General features: G+C 40.0%; 2 protein-coding genes across 3 annotated transcripts in view; one reads left to right on the forward strand and one right to left on the reverse strand.

The window, feature by feature from the left end:
• Positions 1-248: 248 nt before the first annotated feature.
• cfap45 (cilia and flagella associated protein 45) overlaps positions 249-19525 on the reverse strand; it is a 28284-nt gene continuing 9007 nt past the window's right edge. For both annotated transcript variants that reach the window (XM_082181358.1, XM_082181359.1), the window contains exons 4-12: positions 18804-18948; positions 13017-13187; positions 12756-12934; positions 12545-12674; positions 12313-12459; positions 10893-11006; positions 10566-10759; positions 6455-6679; positions 249-2168 (exon numbers count right to left, since the gene is read on the reverse strand). In XM_082181358.1, the coding sequence (XP_082037484.1) occupies positions 2093-2168; positions 6455-6679; positions 10566-10759; positions 10893-11006; positions 12313-12459; positions 12545-12674; positions 12756-12934; positions 13017-13187; positions 18804-18948 (1381 nt within the window). In that variant the 3' untranslated portion in view covers positions 249-2092. The remainder of the gene's footprint in view (positions 2169-6454; positions 6680-10565; positions 10760-10892; positions 11007-12312; positions 12460-12544; positions 12675-12755; positions 12935-13016; positions 13188-18803; positions 18949-19525) is intronic.
• Positions 17254-19525, forward strand: part of c18h3orf33 (c18h3orf33 homolog (H. sapiens)) — a 466419-nt gene continuing 464147 nt past the window's right edge. Inside the window, exon 1 of the mRNA XM_082181381.1 lies at positions 17254-17777. The gene's annotated coding sequence lies outside the window, so the exon portion shown is untranslated. The remainder of the gene's footprint in view (positions 17778-19525) is intronic.

Raw genomic sequence — 19525 nt, forward strand, 5'->3', positions numbered from 1 at the left:
TTTCAGCAAGCTCAGGGATATATTGGAGCCAACAGCCTCGTAATCTTAGAGATTTTAGTGACTTTTGTGAGCCCGCAACTCCTCTCTCTCCCACTTGGCTTACTGTCTTCAGCATACTATCTCAATAAAGGCAAAAACATCTGCATTGAAAACCCTTTATGTTGTTCTTGTTGTCATTGTTCAAAACGTCATTAGCATAGAAACCAATGCAGATATTCTGCAACACAAAAGAGCACATGACACACAAATAAGATTTGAACGTTTACTATACAGAGTATGGACAGTCAATAATTTAGATCAAATTCCAAACGGATACACAAATAATCGAATTTTGACTGACAGTGTGAGGTATCTGAATCTGCTCACTTGTTTTCATTCACTCCCTCAAGTGGACTTATTAGTGGACTAATGCAGGGAATAGTGAATGAGGGTATAGGGGACGATTTCGAACACAGCAGGATGGCAGGTTGGGTAAATTAACTAATAATCAATAAATATATATAATAACTAATAATAAATGTAAAAACAATTATCGTAAATTATTGGGGAAATATTGATTCTGTCCTGAGTTTTAAAGGCCCGTTCACACCAAGGACGATAACTATAATGATAAAATAGATATCGTTGGAATCACTTTCAAAACGATTTTTTTCCAGGTAATGAACAATAAAATCATTGACAGCCAATCAGAATCCATCCTGCTTTAAAGCGCTCAAGCTTATGTTGACAGATGACATAAACTGCAGCACGCTTACAATAAACAGAACAATATCGTCTGCTGGTGTGACGCTAATATAGTTATCGTTCTTGGTGTGGGCTTAAAGTCCCCCCCCCCCCCCCCCCCCCCCAAAAAAAAGCAAACAAATGGCCACTTCTGTCATGTTTGATTTGCGATCTCAAAAGCTAGTTTCCAATCCAGTCTGATTAAAGTTTCCCTTGCTTATAAAACTGGTGGCGTTGTGATGTTTGTTCCAAGGAGTGTTAAAAGTATTTTTTTTAAAAACTGTACTTGTAGATAATATATCATTGAAATAAAGGCCACTTTTATGACTGTTTCTTAACACACTTAATTACACTTTTTAAAAAAGTGCACTTTGTAGTTTCAATTAAAGGTTGCATTTGAAAAAAATTTATGTTTAAAAATCTTTTGATTCATCTTTTTAATCTTTTAATCTACTAACATATTAAACCACATTTAAAGTACTTGATTATAATTTTAACTGTAGTGTTTTCTTTGCTAATACATTTAGAGTTAATGTATTTTAAATGTACAAAACTGCAAATGTGTAATTACAGATACATTTCAAATACATGACAATAAAAAAATGGCATTAATGACATTATATTTTAGTTCAAGATAAATGCTTTTGTCAGTACATTCAATATACTTTAACCATATTTCAAAGACAAATATAAGTAATCATAAAATTACACAAATATGTATTTAAGTCCTACTTAAGTGTGTCAAAAAAAGCACTACATTTCAGCTAACTGTATTTAAATTCTAATACATTCTTCATTTAATTTCATTTAACTGTCCAAAAATATTACAATCAGTTTATACTAAACTATATTATTTTAGAGTATATTATTTCCATAATACAGAAAGCATTTTTAAAAACAAACAAAAAAAGGTAACACTTTATTTTAGTGTCCTTGTTACATATGTTACAGCACATGTACTTACCATAGTAATAACAGTAAATTATGCATAATTACATGCAAATAACCCTCAACCAAATCCTAACCCTATAGTAGGTACATGTAGTTGCTTAATATGACTCAGTACTTAAATATATAATTACACTGTAACAATGACACCTTAAAATAAAGTGTAACCCAAAAAAGCAACCCTGACTTTTGAATGACAAACACGTTTGGCATCAGCATATTAAGTCACATTGAGTCAGCCACAGGTAGAGAAAAAGAAACAAACTCGGTGTGTATTTTCTGCTTAAAAGGACATTTCTTTCCCACTTATGATGATGCAATCTTTTCCACAAGAATGTTTACACACTAATTCTGCTGAGGTCACAAACCACATGTTTTTCTTCTTTTATTAATTTGACGTAGCCTCCATTTCTCTTGCTCCTCAGTTTGAAAAAGATGGAAGAGCTTGAACTTTGCGCTCCACTTCCTTGCAGTACTTTTCTGAGAGTCCAGCTGCCCTGTGGTCAGAAGAGGAAATATGTGATTGTCTGTCTAGTGGTTCTCAATTCCAGTCCTCGGGACCCGCTGCTCTGCACATTTTGTATGTCTCTTATCTGACACACTCAGTTCAGTTCATGGAGTCTCTCCTAACGAGCTGATGATCTGGTTCAGGTGTGTTAAATAAGGGAGACATACAAAATGTGCAGAGCAGCGGGTCCTGAGGACTGGAGTTGAGAACCACTGCTCTAAATCATTGCAAGATGTGTGTGACCATGACATATAGAGCACAACATATAATCTCTGCGAAGTTAGAAGATTGGAACTCTCTTTTTCTTTCCCACAACCTCTATATCTGGACACTTACGCCACACTTAAATGAATGTCATGACATTACATCATAAACCTAAATGGCAGAAATAGTGCAAACACACTTCTCAAGAAAAACTTTTCACATAATAAGCTTGTTTTGCTTTAAATTATTGTTTTGATGTAAATTATTATTATTCATTGTCTTGTTTTATTTAAGGTCTTTTTGCAATACTATATAAAGGGGGGGGAAATGTAGTTGTGGGCCTGTAAATTAAATGCAAGCTTTATTGATGATTAAACATTTATCAGTTTGAGCTTATCTTGGGCCCTTTCACACCTACCTTGTTTGGTCCGGACTTTCGGACTTTTCAGTTTGGTCCGAATCAAAATTACAGGTGAGAAACCTCCCTGGACCACGGTCCGGACCAAACAGACAAAATTTGGTCCGACGAAAAGAGGTAGTCTCGGTCCGGATCAAACTGTTCAAAGGTTTGGATCGTTTCTAGTGTGAAAGCATTTTCTGTATGGTTCGGACTTTCGGACCATTTACAGGAAGTTCCGGTGGTTCCCGCGTAGCCTAAACAACTGAAGAAGAATATTTATGTGCAGATCTGTCAGTCCTGCCCACCGCGTTTCTTCCAGCTGATTCGCATGCGCGCGCACACACACACAAACACACACATTTGTCCTGCGCGTCCTGCCGGCGATGATAAAATGTTTGCACAATGAGGACGTTCATTTGGCGAATTTGAACTGGCCTCGAGTATAGTTGGTGCTGCAGGTCGTAATGCCGTAATAATAACAGTATAGTGGCAACGATATACGTCCGTTCATTCATTCTTGTCAAAGTTACCCACCGAATTGACAACACGCTGACTCCAGACGCACGTCCGTTTACAAACCAATCAATGTCAATATGCAGCCCATATAGATGATGACGACAGGACGCAAGTACGTCATGAAAAGTTCTTTAGTGCGCTCGCATAATTGCAATGTGAAACCAAACCAAAACTAACCAAATGTATACAATGTATCAAAACATGAACTCTGGTTCGGACCTTGGTGCGGACTTTCAGGTGTGAAAGGGCCCTATAGAAAGATTTATACATTTTGTGCAAAAAAACTTTTTTTTTAACATTATAAGTGAACCTCAGGGAACATATAAAAAAATAAAAAACTCATGACCCCTTTAATAACCCTCTGTCGATCCGATGGCGGGGATATAAAAATGTGGAAGTAGAATCTGCAGTTTTCACAAAAGTGGCACACTTTTGCTGACATATGGAAGCAATTTCTAACACTGCAAATATTGTAGAAATTAAGAATTTCATGTTTTTTCCCTAGCTCTCCTAGTGCCTTCTTCTTTTGTTTTGATTAACTAAAGTTCAGTTTACACATATATCCTCAACTCTCCTCCTTCCTAACCTAACTGTGAAATATAGTCAATAACACAGCAGCTCTTCCGCATTTTAGATTTTTGTCATTCACTGCGGTTTCACCCACTGAGTGGCTGCGTTAGTGTTAGCTTAATACTAATGCAGCCACTCAGTGGGTGAACCCACAATGTCTTACTTTGACGTCATGTGCATACTCTCTATAATGCTTTTCCCTTTCATTCTTGTATAGCATGCAGATTTGTAGAAATGACTGAAATACTAAAATTACTTGCTTCATACAAAGTTATGTTTCAAATATTTTTTACATAAAAAAACACTGAATTTATGACAATCTTTTGGGCCTTAGACTTGTTCCCAATAAAAACCCTGAATGCCACTATGGGCCCTATTTTAACGATCTGAAATGCAAGTATCAAACGCGAAACGCAAGTAACTTTGTGGGTGGATCTCGCTGTTGCTATTATACCGATGGGATAAATGACTCTTGCGCCCGACGCAAATCTAAAATGGGTTGGTCTGAAGTAGCTTCATTACTCATAGGTGTGGTTTGGGTGTAACGTGCCATAAACCAATCAGAGCGTCATCTCACATTCCCTTTAAGAGCAGGCGTGCTTGTTCCATGGCGGCTTGCTATTATAATGGCGGATTTGCCAGGAGCGGTTCACAGCCGAGGAGACCGACGTTCTCGTCAGGGCCGTAAAAGACAGAGAAGTGACGTTGTATGGGGACGGGAGAAACCCACCCAAATTAGCTTCCGTTAAACAGGCGATAATAATTTAGGTAAATATGTAAGCTAAATTTATGCCTATTTTTTCACATCTTCATGGACACCACAATGATTTCCCTGATGTGGAATATTTTTCCTTGTAATTATGTATGGTTTGCAAAAATGGCAACTGCTGTGTGTAGATGAGAGAAGCAAAGTGTATGCGCGTTGTGCACACGCTACATTATGGCCAAGCATGCGCCCTTAAAGGGAAACTTCACCTCTGAAAAGATGAATGTGTATTTAAAATAGGTCATTTATGTAGAAGAAATGTGAAATTATTTTTGAATTTGGAGCTTTCTAGACTGAGAAAAGCCAGAAAATGTATTTTTGGCTTATGTGGATGAAAGACAACAACTTCCAGAATGCACTTGTTTCCCTGCCCTAGGAGGCCACTCCCAAGCCATGCCTACCGGTAAGAGAGCGCAGTTGAAAACAACAAGGCTAGGCTACTAGTGAGACTCCGTGACGAGTTTGCCCGGGATTTCGAGATCGCCCAAAATGTCCGGGATTAGGCTTTTGCGTTCTACAGTCGCCATTCATTATGTTTACTGTGGCGAGCAGGACGAGGCTGAGGGGCGCGGGAGAACGGCGCGAGGCCGGTGTCGTGATTACCGAGACGCACAGGTCTCGTATCTCTCACGGAGGAGCGGGAATTTTCTTAGCAATGTTAAAATGCACATCAACCGATCACTTGTTTAGTGTTCATGTAAACACTACATTCAGATTCACCAATCGGAATGAATTCAGTTAGATTGAAACAAAAGGTGTGCATGTAAACAATGAATGGCGACTGCAGAAAGCAAAAGCCGAATCCCGGACATTTTGGACGATCTCGACGGCCGGACATGTCCGGGAAAAAGAAGATGGTAACCCCTAATACTCAGCTTTCTCCTACTACTCAGCTTTCTCCACAGAACAAGAGCCAGCTAGCTTAGCTTCCAAAGAAAGACGGCTGACACTATGTGTACATTCTGTGAGTGAGATCCCACCTCCTATGGGCGGGTTGAAAACATGCGGGACGAGCTCCTCCTACTGGCTGTAGTCTTTAGCCTCTGGCCAAAAAATCCTCCGATGACGCAAAATGACGATTTTTGCGTCATCGGAGGATTTTTTCCAGACAAAAACTGGAACAGACAAAATACTACAGGTTTTCTACTAATACAAACCTTAATGCTCTGTCTCCTGAAGTATCCCTTTAAAATAGCATCTGAACGCGCCACTGACTTTAGACTAGGTTTTTCCTGGTCTGTGGTGGAATTGTTTTCTGGAACTGCAAAATAGCACCGCCCCCGGGAGAGCAAGTTCATTCCCTAATTTACCGACGTGCGTCTGTGGAGGGAAAAGTCCACTGTGCGTCGGGTACAAAATAGGAATGATACATGCGTCGGTCGGTGTACAAAGTCAATTGCGCTGGGTGCAAGATAGGGCCCTTGGTGTGATATTTTGTAGTTAATGCAATGAAATTCATACATTTTTAATTGTGCCGTAAGTGTCCAAACACTTTTTGAGGCCACTGTGTCTTTCCTGTATGCAATCCATCATTCCTTATTTCATTACTCATTCATAACTCATATTTTCATTACAGTCTTATGTAATTTTTAGAGCTGCCCTGACTAAAGATTTTTTCTGGTTGACTAGTAATTGTTCATTTAAACCATTAGTCGACTAGTCGCACGTTTATGACATTAATTTAACTACTTTTAATTTTTAATTACTTTTAATCATTTATTGATAAACTAGTGTTTATGAGTCAATGTCGGTGGCAAAGAGAATAGTGTATATATAGAGAAAAATGCATTTTTCTGTCTACTTTACTCTAAGGACATACCTGAGTTCCCTTAGCTTCTTTTCTTTAATCTCGTCCAGTCGGGCTCTGCGACTGCGCGCCTCCTCCTGCAGTCGTTCCCCCTCTTGAAACAGCTCTCGGCGCTGACTGACGGCCTGCACTTCTCTCTCCCGTACCTGCTGCCTCACAGCCTCAGCATGCCTTTGGATGTGTTGATGCCGCTGCTCCTCTTTTTCTCGTTCTTTCTCAATTAAATCCTGCTGTGCCCTGGAAAAGGAGTATACAGCATACAATCTTCAGTGTTATCTTTGTCCATTCTCCCCTCCTCCCCTTTCATAAGATAAAATGTTCAGTCAGTAAGTGCAGTGAATTCTTTGACGTGTGTGGATTATGGAGGTAGTTGTTTAATTTTCAGGTTGACTCATTGGGTTTTGTAATGCTTAATATGCTGCATTATAATAAACAATAAAAGCTTACCGATGTGAAACATTCTGGGCTGCGTTTCCCGATAACGCTGTCTCTTACCGCGCTACGAAGACTCTTAACCTCCTACGACCCCGTGTCCACATACGTGGACATCACATTTTTGGCTGTGTGCGGCATAATACTTAATTCTGTGTAACTGGAACATGTTTTTCACAAACGAGGACACTTATACTGCCATCTGGTGGTGTCAGGAGAGAAAAAAATGTAACATAAATAATGTCAAGATGGCGGAGAACACAGGCGAAATGTGTTCCGAAACGCAGGCACTTCAGACCAAAACGTCCACAAGGTAAAAAATTTAATAACTTCGATGAAACTGTATAAGAATGCTGGCAAAAAAATAAAAATTTGTAGTTGCACTAAGCTTCGTGACGCACATTGACTCACACTCTCGAGCACACTGTCACACACACACACACACACACACTCGCGATCGCGCGCACACACACACACACACACACACACACACACACACACACACTCTCTCTTGCTCACTCCCGATCGCGCGCGCACACACACACACACACACACACACACACACACACACACACACACACACTCTCTTGCTCACTCGCGATCGCACACACACACACACACACACACACACACACACTTGCTCACTTTTTTTTGGGATATTTTTTTTATTTTGATATAAATTTTGTTTTTCCATATCAATGTTCAGAAGTGGTGATCAGTTGACAGCTCCGCCCCTCTCTTTACCAGAGTGTCCAAGACATACGGCCGCAGGTCAGATGAAACGACCACAAAGTCGATCATCGGCCTCTGGCCTAGGGTGTCCTGGTGCCACCCCAGACAGCAACATAGTATCAGCCCAGATCTGGCCCAAATCTGGTTCATGTGGATTCCACACGGTCCAGATGTGGGCCGGATCTGGGCCGACACTATGTTGCTGTCTGGGACGTGCACTGATGGACACCCTTATGCTTGAACATGGTGTTCGTTATGGACAAGCTGTAACTAGCACAGAAGTCCAATGACAGAACACAGCTCGGGTTCAGATCAGGGGGGCCGTTCCTCCCAATTACGCCCCTCCAGGTGTCACTGTCGCTGCCCACAAGGGCGTTGAAGTCCCCAAGTAGAACGACGGAGTCCCCAGTCGGAGCACTTTCCAGCACCCCTCCAAGGTCCAGGGATCGGGTCGTCGAGGCCCCCGCCTTCGACTGCCGCCCGATCCTCTAAGCACCGGCCCCTTACAGTCCCTCCTACGGGTGGTGAGCCCACGGGAGGGCGGCCCCACATCGCTTCTTCAGGCTGAGCCCAGTTGGACCCCATGGGGGGAGGCCCGGCCCACCAGGCGCTCTCATACGATCCCCAACCCCAGGCCTGGCTCCAGGGTGGGGCCCCAGCAAAATTTTCGGATCCAACTCACCTGGGCTGAGTTGTGGGTCATGAGCTGTGGGTAATGACCGAAAGGATAAGATCCCGGATACAGGCAGCCAAAATGAGCTTTCTCCACAGGGTGGCTAGGCGATCCCTTAGAGATAGGGTGAGAAGCTCGGTCACTCAGGAGGAGCTCAGAGTAGAGCCGCTGCTCCTCCACATCATGAGGGGTCAGCTGAGGTTCCGGATGCCTCCTGGACACCTTTCCGGGAAGGTGTTCCGGGCACGTCCCGCTGGGAGGAGACCCCGGGGAAGACCTAGGACACGTTGGAGGGACTATGTCATCCAGCTGGCCAGGGAACGCCTCGGTGTCCCCCCGGAAGAGCTGGAGGAAGTGTCTAGAGAGAGGGAAGTCTGGGCATCTCTGCTTAGACTGCTGCCCCTGCGACCCGGCCCCGGATAAGCGGAAGATGTATGTATGTATGTTCAGAAGTTATACAAGAGTAACAACGAAAAATGTTCAGGCACTGGCTGTAAATAAAAGAGATTTGCACTTTGTTACACAATGGTGTGTTGATTTTTTTCTGTGAATACAGACCCGGTGTCCACATATGTGGACATCATTTTTTTCAAAAAGTGCTTCATGTTCAAAGATAATATCTGGTTATTATATTTATTGGTCCCTCCTAACCCTAAAAAGCTAGAAGAAATCTAAAATGCACGCCAAACCAAAGCTCGGGTCTTAGGAGGTTAAGGTATAACTTAACTGAAGGTATATCATTGCTAGGCGTGTTCCCCGAACCATACCTTAGGAAGTTGCTTAAGATATACCTTCTTACGTGCGACGTTACCCGGCGCTGTCCGTGGCGATGCTGCTGAATTGGTTGATATCGATGGCTCAGGAATCAATTATTCTCTCGTACAGAGGCTGCTTTACTGCATTATGTGAGAAAGTGCTGTTCTTTATAAAAGAAGCACTTCAGAAATAGTTGAAATTGCATTTATTAGGACTCATGGGATAATATAAAAATAATCCAAACCATAATAGCCAAGCCTACATATTTTAAAATTGTATCATATAATATTGCTGCCATTTAAAAATTTTACGTGCTTTCTTCTCTTTCCCATTTTTGTTCGCTGAGGTTGATTTGCGATGAAATATTGTTCTTGTAAATACTTTCCAGCATTTCAGTAATAAAAGTTTACATCTTACGTACGGTGCTCGGCAGTGATCAAAAAGGATTTAAACAGTGAATTTTGAATCTCTTCTTGTAAACTCAGAGATGTGGATTCAGACGGCAATTAAATTACCACACGACCTCTTTGTCAAAAAACAGTACGTACTAATTTGGCCAGGGATTTTTACGTGGGTTGGGTGAGAAAAAACACTGATATTATGGATTCGGACGGCACTAAAATCCCCGACTTACCCCTGTAAATGTTTAAAATACGAGCCCATGAGAAACAATTAGCGTCCGAATAGGCCTAGGACTTAACTGACAGTAGCCTATGCTTTCACTGGCCTTTAAAAGCACTCTTTTATTAAATTAATAATAGAATGTATAATAATAATATAATTAAAATTCTAACAACAATCAGTGTGATTGACAATTTTATTCTTTGCATGAAAACACTTGAATTAGCCTAATTGAACACTGTCTGGGTGTATTAAAACTTCAGAGTAAAACTTCTGACCTGCAACAGTGATAAGATAAAGCTAAGAGTGGTCCAGACCAACCTTACGAAAGTGTGACTTACAGAAGATATACTTAGCGTACGAACGTGTCGGGAATCGTGCCATGACGTTAAGAGAAAGGTTAAGGAATAGGTTAAGAACTACTTAGCGATAAGAACGTTTTGGGGAACCGGGCCTTGATCATTTCGGGCTCTAACTGATTCGGTTATACCGATGCCATTATTAACTGTGTGTTTACATTTGCTTTAGAAGCCTTGGAGTTTCCAATTATGGGCATTGAGGATTTTGGCCAATCACAATGCACTGGGTCAGCTGGCCAATCAGAGCAATCTGTGCTTCAGACAGACTGGGAATAGGGGCTATGCAATAATATACAGTATGTAAACAAAAGCTGTGTTTTTTTTAACATAAAAGCAAGTTAACCTATTCTATTACACCCAATAAACAAAATAATGAACTTTTAAAATAGCATCATATGACCCCTTTAAAATGCACAAATGTAGATCGGGTGGATCATGTCCCCGTATGCCCCCGAAAATGTTAGCAAGCTTAGTTTTTGGACCTCTGTATTTCTAAAACCTTGTGTACGGCCATGCTAATAGTACTTGATACATGTGATGGTGTTTGTACCTCAGGACCCTCTCAAACTCTGCTCTCTCTCGTCTGGCTTCAATGGACACCAAGTGATCCTTATGAGTCATTTGCACCAAACGAGCAGCCTTTAATTTCTCTTCCTCTCCCAGCTTTTTCATAGTCTGCTCTTTCTCTTTTCTTCTCCATTCCCTCGCAGCCGCTTCCTGGTTCCTCCGTGCCCTGATCTCATCCTCACAGTTCAGAGAAAAACGAATTTATTTGAATCCAGAATCCAGCATGCAAAATGTATTAAGCCATCATGGGTATACATCTCATACAAAGGAATTTAGTCATTTTTTATAAAGACATACTGAAACATTTTACCTGCTCGGCTTTATGGTCTCTGTCCCGTTCTTGAAGAGCTCTCAGTCGCGCCACTTCCTTCTCTTTTTCTTTTTTGATTCGTATCTGCTCAGCTTCATACTCTGCCTCTCGTTCCTAGAGTTAATTAAACACATCTGGGATTGATGTGGCTATTCAATGTGGCTTGGTGGGAAAGCCAACTGCAGCTGCTGATGTCCCCAGGCCCTTGAAGTTTTTTGTTTAGCTTGTCTCAACATTTTCCTATGATTAATCTACCATTATATGATCCTTCCTTTGATCACAGTACAGGAATAAGTAGGTCAAACTTGAAAATATATTTTTTCAGTTGTGGTCCACTTCTAATATTGCGCAAAATCAATGGACAGACTGGAAATAATTCATTTCCAATGAAGAATATTACGGTCCAGTTGCATGGAGGTCTGACTTATATGCATAAATGTTCTGATTCAATTTGAACTTTTGCAACTAGACCATATGTGACCACACGGCCAGATCTTAATGAAAACAATGAGCACAAGAATTACCAGCATTTTTGCACTGAAATATTAATATTTAAACACTTTTTCTATAAAATGGGTGGTTATAATTATGTATGTATATATGTATGTATTTGAGGAGCGGAGAAGAGTGTCTTCGTCTAGCATGTGTCGTCGAGTCATAGCCAATCCTGTACAAGCCCAATTGCCTGTGCAAAGCACTTCACAGTTTGTTACTTGAGATTTTGGCCAAATGACAGAAAAACTGACCAATCGAGTCTCTTCAGAAAATTTGGACTAAACCACTCAGTTCCTTTTACGAACTCTTTATGAGAAAGTGGTCAAAGTGTTAGTTGCGAAGACTGTCAATGGAGGCACAGAAAGCTCTCAGATTTCAGCAAAAATATCTTCATTTGTGTTTTGAAGATGAACAAAAGTTTTATGGATTTGGAACGACATGAGGCTGAGTAAATGAGGACAGAATTTTCATTTTTGGGTGAGCTATACCTTTAAAGTAGTCTGTAGTACTTAATACAAAAAGGGATCAGGGAAAATTTTTATCTCACATTATAAGGCCAATTCACACTGCGCAGACAGACAGCAACAAGACAGTTCGTCTGGTGTTTCCAGATCAGTGTGTTACCCCTGTTGGCATCTATTTGCATGGGCTTATAGGGCTTTTTACCGATATAACTCATGCTTGTCGGCTTGTGGAATGTCTGAGAAGTGACGTACTGTAATCTGGTGTTTGTCCACGTTGGTCGCTTTCTGTCGGTGCAGTGTGAATTGGCCTGTATGAATGCTTAATTAATCTTATTTATTGTATTTGATTAACAAGGTAAGAACTGCAAGAACAGTCTGCCCCTGATTTTAAAGTTTAAGATTACAGTGGTGGATGTCAAGAGAGGCGATAGTGAGAAACCCATTAAAAATACTTTTCTTACCAACTTCTTGGTTGTATACTCTACAGCACGCAGATCTGCTAATCTCTCTTCTTCCTTTTTCTGCTCTTTAGCAAGCAGGTTTTCCTCATTAATCCTTTGAATTTCCTGAAGCAAATTCCTCTGCTCCTCCTTCTTCCTTTCAATGACCTGAGATAACATTACACAAAGAGTGTGTGTTTGAAAACTACCAGTACTTTTGATTCAAATTGATCTAGAGATTCATTGTATGTACTTTGAGCTCCTCCATCTGCATCTTTTCCATGTTTTCCAGCAACTGCTGACCCTCCTGGTCCTTCATCTCATCCTGAAGCATTTTCTCCTCCAGACGCATCTGGATCTGGTCGAGGACGCGCAGCTTCCCACTTTAATAACACCCACCCATTAACCAGGGAACAATACATTGTATTTAGAGTATATGGAATACAGAGCGTAAACAACCTTACTGAATCATCTGCTCTTTGCGCAGTTGTTCGATTTTTTCCTGAGTTTCTACGGCCCGGCGACGCTCCACCTCCATGATGGCATCCAGCCTTTTCTCCTCCTCCAGCCACTTTGTGCGGTTCTGTTTCTTCTCCTCAATCTGCGCATCCCGGACAACATGGCACTGCACTTTCCGAATCAACTGCAGGAGTACAAAGACAACATTTGCATGAAGGAAATAACCAGTGCGTCATGGTTTGCCTTGTTAGTGTGGTCCTATCTACCTCATTGAGCTTCTTGACTTCGTCCTCTTGTTCCATTCTCATGGTGTTGGCTCGTTCCAACAGGTACTGAGCGCGGTCCCTCGCCTCTATCTCGAGCTCACTGAGGTTCTGGTTCTTCTGCCGAGAGAGGTCCGCCTGACGCATCTGTGCTTTTCTCTGCTCTGCAGAATCCTGATATGACAACAACCAGATCAGGGGCGTTTCCTCATAGGAGGCAAGAGAGGCAGTGCCTCCTCAAAAAATAGGATGAGAAAAATAAAACAACAAAAACAACACAAATATTTCAAAATGTTAACAGACCCCCTAAAGTGTGCGGTGGGTTTAGTGGGGGTAATTAAGAATGAATGGGGGAAAGTCATGTGAGAGGAGGTACTGCCTCCTTCTATCGCACTATGATTGGTTCGTGACGTGTGATAAATCCCGCCTCCTGTTTACATGCGTATTCCACGTTCGCTAATCAGTCTGAATGAACAAAATGAATGCGTTAATGGGAAGACTAATTAAAAAGTCATTAAACAGCTCTGCCACTTAGATAACACCGCTTTATGTCACTTCAAAATTCAAACTTGAAATGGCCTGAAAACATGATGACACTGGTTTAAATAGCAATCTGCTCAGTGAAATTAAAGGTACATCTTCATGTCTGTGACCAGTGTTTACCGAGCTTGATGACTGATGACCCGAAAATAAGTCGACTATTAAAAAGAACAGCTGAACATATGGAAGTAGAATAATGTCAAATGTTTTTGAAATAAAAACCCTGTTGAATTGCACTACTTGAAAAAAATAGGCATTGCATTAACCATGCTTGCATTTTAATTCATTGTATTTTTAGTGCTTACATTTTTATGGGCTGAAATTCAACATGGTTGAATATTTAAGCTGTGAATATTTCAATTAAAAACATTTCAAACACCTTTTCATTATTAAAAATTCAATAATCCATATTCACCTTTCATATTTCACTTCCAAAATATTCAAACTGTTTAAAAATACAACCAATAATATTCAACAGGCAATTTTCGGTCCATTTTATTTCGCTTTGCAAATTCGCTTCCACAAATTCAGTGGTTCAAATTCGACAGTAAATTCAACATTGACGTCCAGGAACTGCAGGAAAAGCAGTAGATTGCCGAGCATACTCTCCATCTGCTGTTAGTCGACCTCACCATCAGATGGTGCAAAAGCGCTTGTTGTTGACGAAGACATTCATTCATAAAATGAAAATGATTATCTGTGTCAGTATATGCGGAAAAGATGATAAACACACAAAAGCTGTGTTTATGTTTCATTCAATAACTTCATTGTTACTTTCCCTGTGTATTCTACATGTCATCAGCTTTCTCTACCATGAACAGGATTCTAATCGGTTTCCCTCAATACCTCATACTCAAGGATTTCCCTTCCGTTGATACAGTGATATGAAAGACCAATCTTGCACCTTATTAGGGAAGTAGGCTGTAGGCTATTATATAGGCTACAGGCAAGAAGATGGACTCAGAATATGAACTTAACGCGCAAAGTTTCATGCTGAGCGTTTCGTGATATACTGGCATAAAATCAACACATACATATAGTATGCATACGTGTATTGCATTAGCTTAAACTGTCACAGCACTTGCATATTGTCCTCCTATTGTTAGTTTAACTGTAAATCGCTTAGGATAAAAGCTTCTGCTAAATGACTAAATGTAAAAATTGGCTTGACATTGGACATTCGCACATTTAGGGACCGTCTCTAAAGTTGCATACAACATTGGCATGTACGTTTCTAACTTCAATAGCAAACTTAAATGTATTGAATAAATATCAAAAATCCAAAGGGTGCGCATTATGCCTGACACTAAATAAACACTTTACAGTTGGTTTTATGACTGTAAGTCGTTCTATTCAAATGCTATCGGAGTTAGAAACGTGTATACCAAAGTCGTATACACTTTAGAGACGGTCCCTAAATGTGCGAATGTCCAACATCAAGCCATCTGTATGCCAGTCTATCACTGGGAAACGCTCAGCATTAAGCTTTGCGCGTTATTCTGAGTCCATCTGCTTGCCTGCGAGTTTGGTCTTTTACATCACTGTAGTCCATTAAGCTACGTTGCGTTGTATATGTCCAGCAGGGGAATCCTAAGTATTGAGGGAAACCCTAATAGCCTGCATGCAGCACATCCACAATATAAAGTTAAGGCAACTAAACAACCAAGAGAAATATATGTCAACCTCAAAATTTTAACATTGGATCTGTATATCCGCATCGGGGAATAACATTATAATCTCGTTCACGGTAGAGAAAGATGCATGTAGGCTACACAGGAAAAGTAACCGTGAAGACACTGAATTTAACATAAAACAGCCGTCATAATAATCACAAATACACTTACATTGCTGTAAATGAGTTTTATGAATGAATGACTTGTTCTAACTGTTGCTGGTCTTCAACACGCGCTTTTGCACCATCTGCTGGTTAGGTAGACTAACAGCAGATGGAGAGTATGCTCGGCAATCTACTGCTTTTCCTGCAGTTCCTGGACGTCAATGTTGAATTTACTATCGAATTTGAACCACTGAATTTGTGGAAGCGAATTTGCAAAGCAAAATAAAATGGACCGAAAATTGCCTGTTGAAAATTATTGGTTGTATTTTTAAACAGTTTGAATATTTTGGAAGTGAAATATGAAAGGTGAATATGTATTATTGAATTTTTAATAATGAAAAGGTGTTTGAAATGTTTTTAATTGAAATATTCACAGCTTAAATATTCAACCATGTTGAATTTCAGCCCATAAAAATGTAAGCACTAAAAATACTATGCATTAAAATGCAAGCATGGTTAATGCAATGCCTATTTTTTTTCAAGTAGTGCAATTCAACAGGGTTTTTATTTCAAAAACATTTGACATTATTCTACTTCCATATGAACATCAGGTCACAAATAAAATATATTGTTTAAATAGTTTACTGCCTTTAGTTATTATTTTGAAATAAGTGTAAAAATTCTTATTCTAATGAGATTTATATTTGGTTTTAATAAATAGAACAACAATTACATTGCTAAAATACAAAATGGATTTGTATTTGGTTTCTTTTTTGATGTAATGTAGAGTAATGTGACAACATTAAGTGTAACTGGGACATGAATTTACAATTGATTTATAAAAAATAAAAATACACTGTAAGGACTTTGCCTCCTTATTTCAGAGCACTACTGCGTATCCTCGTTTCAGAGCATTGAACTAGATTTACAATTCCTGAAGCATATAGCAGTGCTTGGAAGACAACCAAAGAATATTGTGGAGGCCATTCATACAAAACACATTTTTGCACTGAAAAATGCGAGATGTAGGCATGGGAACAGGGGGAATGGTCAGAGACATCTGTCTAGCCCATGTCAATAAATTCCTCTTGAAACAAACTTTGTTGTATTATTTTAATTTAATACTGTGAAGCTGCTTTGATACAATCTGTATTGTGAAAAGCGCTATACAAATAAACTTGACTTGACCTAGAAAAACAATGTGGAATACAACGAGTTCAGTTTGAACGGCCCGCTAAAGTGTACATGGTGAGCTTCATTTCGTTTAGATTAAAAGATGCAGCAGAGCCTTTGATGTTATCATATCAATATGCGGGAGACTCCCAGAACTTCCAGGAGACTTGGGATGTCTGTGATACGTTTGTTTTTTCAGCTGCACACACAAATCAACTAATCACCCTGTGAAATGCTTACTCGCTTATTCTCACACACACACACACACACACACACACACACACACACACACACACACACACACACACACACACACACACACACACACACACACACACACAGTGACAACAATGGCAGTGCCAAACAAGTTCAGGAATCAAAGTCTTTACACAAATTAAATATTATGAAAATGATTGAGCTGCCGATGCTTACTCTATAAAGCACGAACATTTCATGAAGACCCAGCAACATATTTTGAGTCAGCTTCTGGCTGTAACAAATGCTAGTTCTTTTATTTCTAAATGATGGCACATATAATTAAGTTGTGCATTAATTAATTAAGCTGTGCATTTCACACTCCATGTGAAAAATGAAGTGCATTTCGTGATGTGCTGGGGAAATCATAAGCTGACTGTCAGCTCCCGTCTCAGACCTGCTCTGCTGCTTCACTGAGAAGCAGGAACGTTCGCACCCTGGACGCTTATGTAAGGGATAATGTAGAGTGAGGTGGTTGTTATAGAGAATACAACACCGACAGGCTGATCAGGACTTGAATCAGCCTGAAGGGGTTGTATTCGCTAAAACAACCGCCTCGCTCTACATTATCCCGCTTATTACATGGGTACCTACCAAATAAATCAATAATTTGACACAAAATATTGATTTAAAAAGGAGTTTATTGATTTAAAAACGATTGTATTGCTTCCGCTAAAGAAAATAGTCCGTTCCGTCTCTACGGTTAGAATCCTGTGTCCATAGCAACGCTGTGTTTTGCATGGCAACGGTGTGTTATACTTAGCAGCGGTCTGTTATCAAGAAATAACAGACCGCATTCAACATTAGAATTCAACCAAGCCATGTAATACATTTTTGTAAATATGCACTGTAATTGTTATGATTCCGGTCTTGTGTTCCATTTGTTTTGTGTGTACTTTTGTCATTTCCTGTCTTGTGCTAAGTCTTGTAGTCCTATGTAGTTTTTCATGTTGATTAGTCTCGCCAGGTGTATCTTGTTTCCTCATTTCCTAGTTAAAGGAACCGTATGTAAGAAATATGTATTTCAATTAATCATAAAATGGCCCTGATATATCACTAGACATTTAGAAATCATGTTCATTTCAAATACTTGTATCACTGACAACAGTAGTCCGGCCAGGATATTGTCATTTAAAAGTGAAGTTGCAGCCCTCAACTGATGTTGATGTTGTCATGTTGTGTTTTGGCCTGATGCTCCACCCTCCACCTATCTACCAATCACAAAGTCAGTAGTGTTTCGGCATCCGGGTTGCCAGCTCTGCTCTAGTTACCACAGCTGCAGCTACAAACGTGTCGGATAAAAAATGCCAGCCTATCTGGCAACCTCGAGTCAGGGGGGAGGGGATACACCGCTCTACAGTAATTTGAAAGTGATTGCAGTACCAGTTTTGGCCACAATTTTACATACGGTTCCTTTAAGCTCGTTTGCCCCTGTGTATTTATATCCCTTGTGTTTCACTTGTTACTTTGTCAGTTGTTGTACATGTATGGTTGCTTCTAGTTCAGTCATTCTCGTGGTTTTGTTTCTTTATCCCTGGAGTTCTTTATTATTTGTTCTATGTGTTATTTCATTAAAACCCTGCAGATAGATCCTCGCCTTCGCCTGCTTTCTCCAGCACGTTACAGTAATACTGATGTTGTACTTAGGGCACATCATACACATTATTATTATTATTAAAGTAATGTTGCATTTTCTAATTTTCACTATTAATGTGATGGCGTAAATATAATGTGACCTGGGAAATAAAACAGAGATGATGTGGTTTCATTATTTTATTCTATCGATATTAGTTTATCGTTTATGAGTTTAATACATTCTTAAATTCCATTCATACAGAATTGTTTGTTTAATTCATTCTTGTAAAAATGTGCATACATGAACAAAGAATAAACATAACAATAAAACAATAAAAATTCTGGGTGGCTTATGCTTTTTCTTAGGGTGGCCCACCCCATGCAACCCCGGTAGATCCGCTCCTGCATGTGTGTGAAATAAGAAAAAATGTAAGACAAATTGCAGATTGAGTTTGATATGGTTGACTCACCAGGGCTTCCTCGCGGGCTTGGCGTTGGGCCTCCAGCACAGCTGCCTTCTCCTCTTCACTAGGAATTTGAGACTCAGCCATGATCCGCCTGAACTGAGCCGAGGACAGGATGACAGACTGTCCAGATGGGTCCTCACTTGGGATTCTGGTCCAAAAAAAACAAGAGCAAAGAGCAGGTTTAAAGGGGTTATGAACTGCATTGTTTTATTATTATTAATTTTGTATGTTACCTGAGGAGCACTTATAATGTTAGTAGGATTTTTACCTCAAAAATGGTCATAATCTAGAAATAAAAGGCTGTTGATTTTAGCGCTCTGTTTGAGGGGGCGTGTCTACTGTGAGACTTCAGTGTAAACGCCGACTGCTGTGATTGGCTTGCATATTAAATAAGTATTATGCGTGGAACTCTCTCGAAAACTTTCACTACGTTTTTACTATTACAGCTGTCGAGATAAACTAATTGTGAAAAGTGTTGATTATAGCATTATATTTAGATCTACTGCCGTCACATGAAAGGTTGCAGCGATGAGCATGTAGCCGATGACACACATGAATGCAGTGATCTTATCAATGCAACTCAATTTCTGTACTCTCACGAATGCTTTCATCATAACTAACAGTGCAAACACAATGTGAATAAGAGATTCATTGTTCAGTGAAGACAGCGTCATTGATTATGATGGACTAAGTCACTGATAAACTTGCGCTCTTTGATTGGCAGC

This window comes from Leuciscus leuciscus (assembly GCF_965113295.1).
Source record: "Leuciscus leuciscus genome assembly, chromosome: 10".
Lineage (NCBI taxonomy): Eukaryota > Metazoa > Chordata > Actinopteri > Cypriniformes > Leuciscidae > Leuciscus > Leuciscus leuciscus.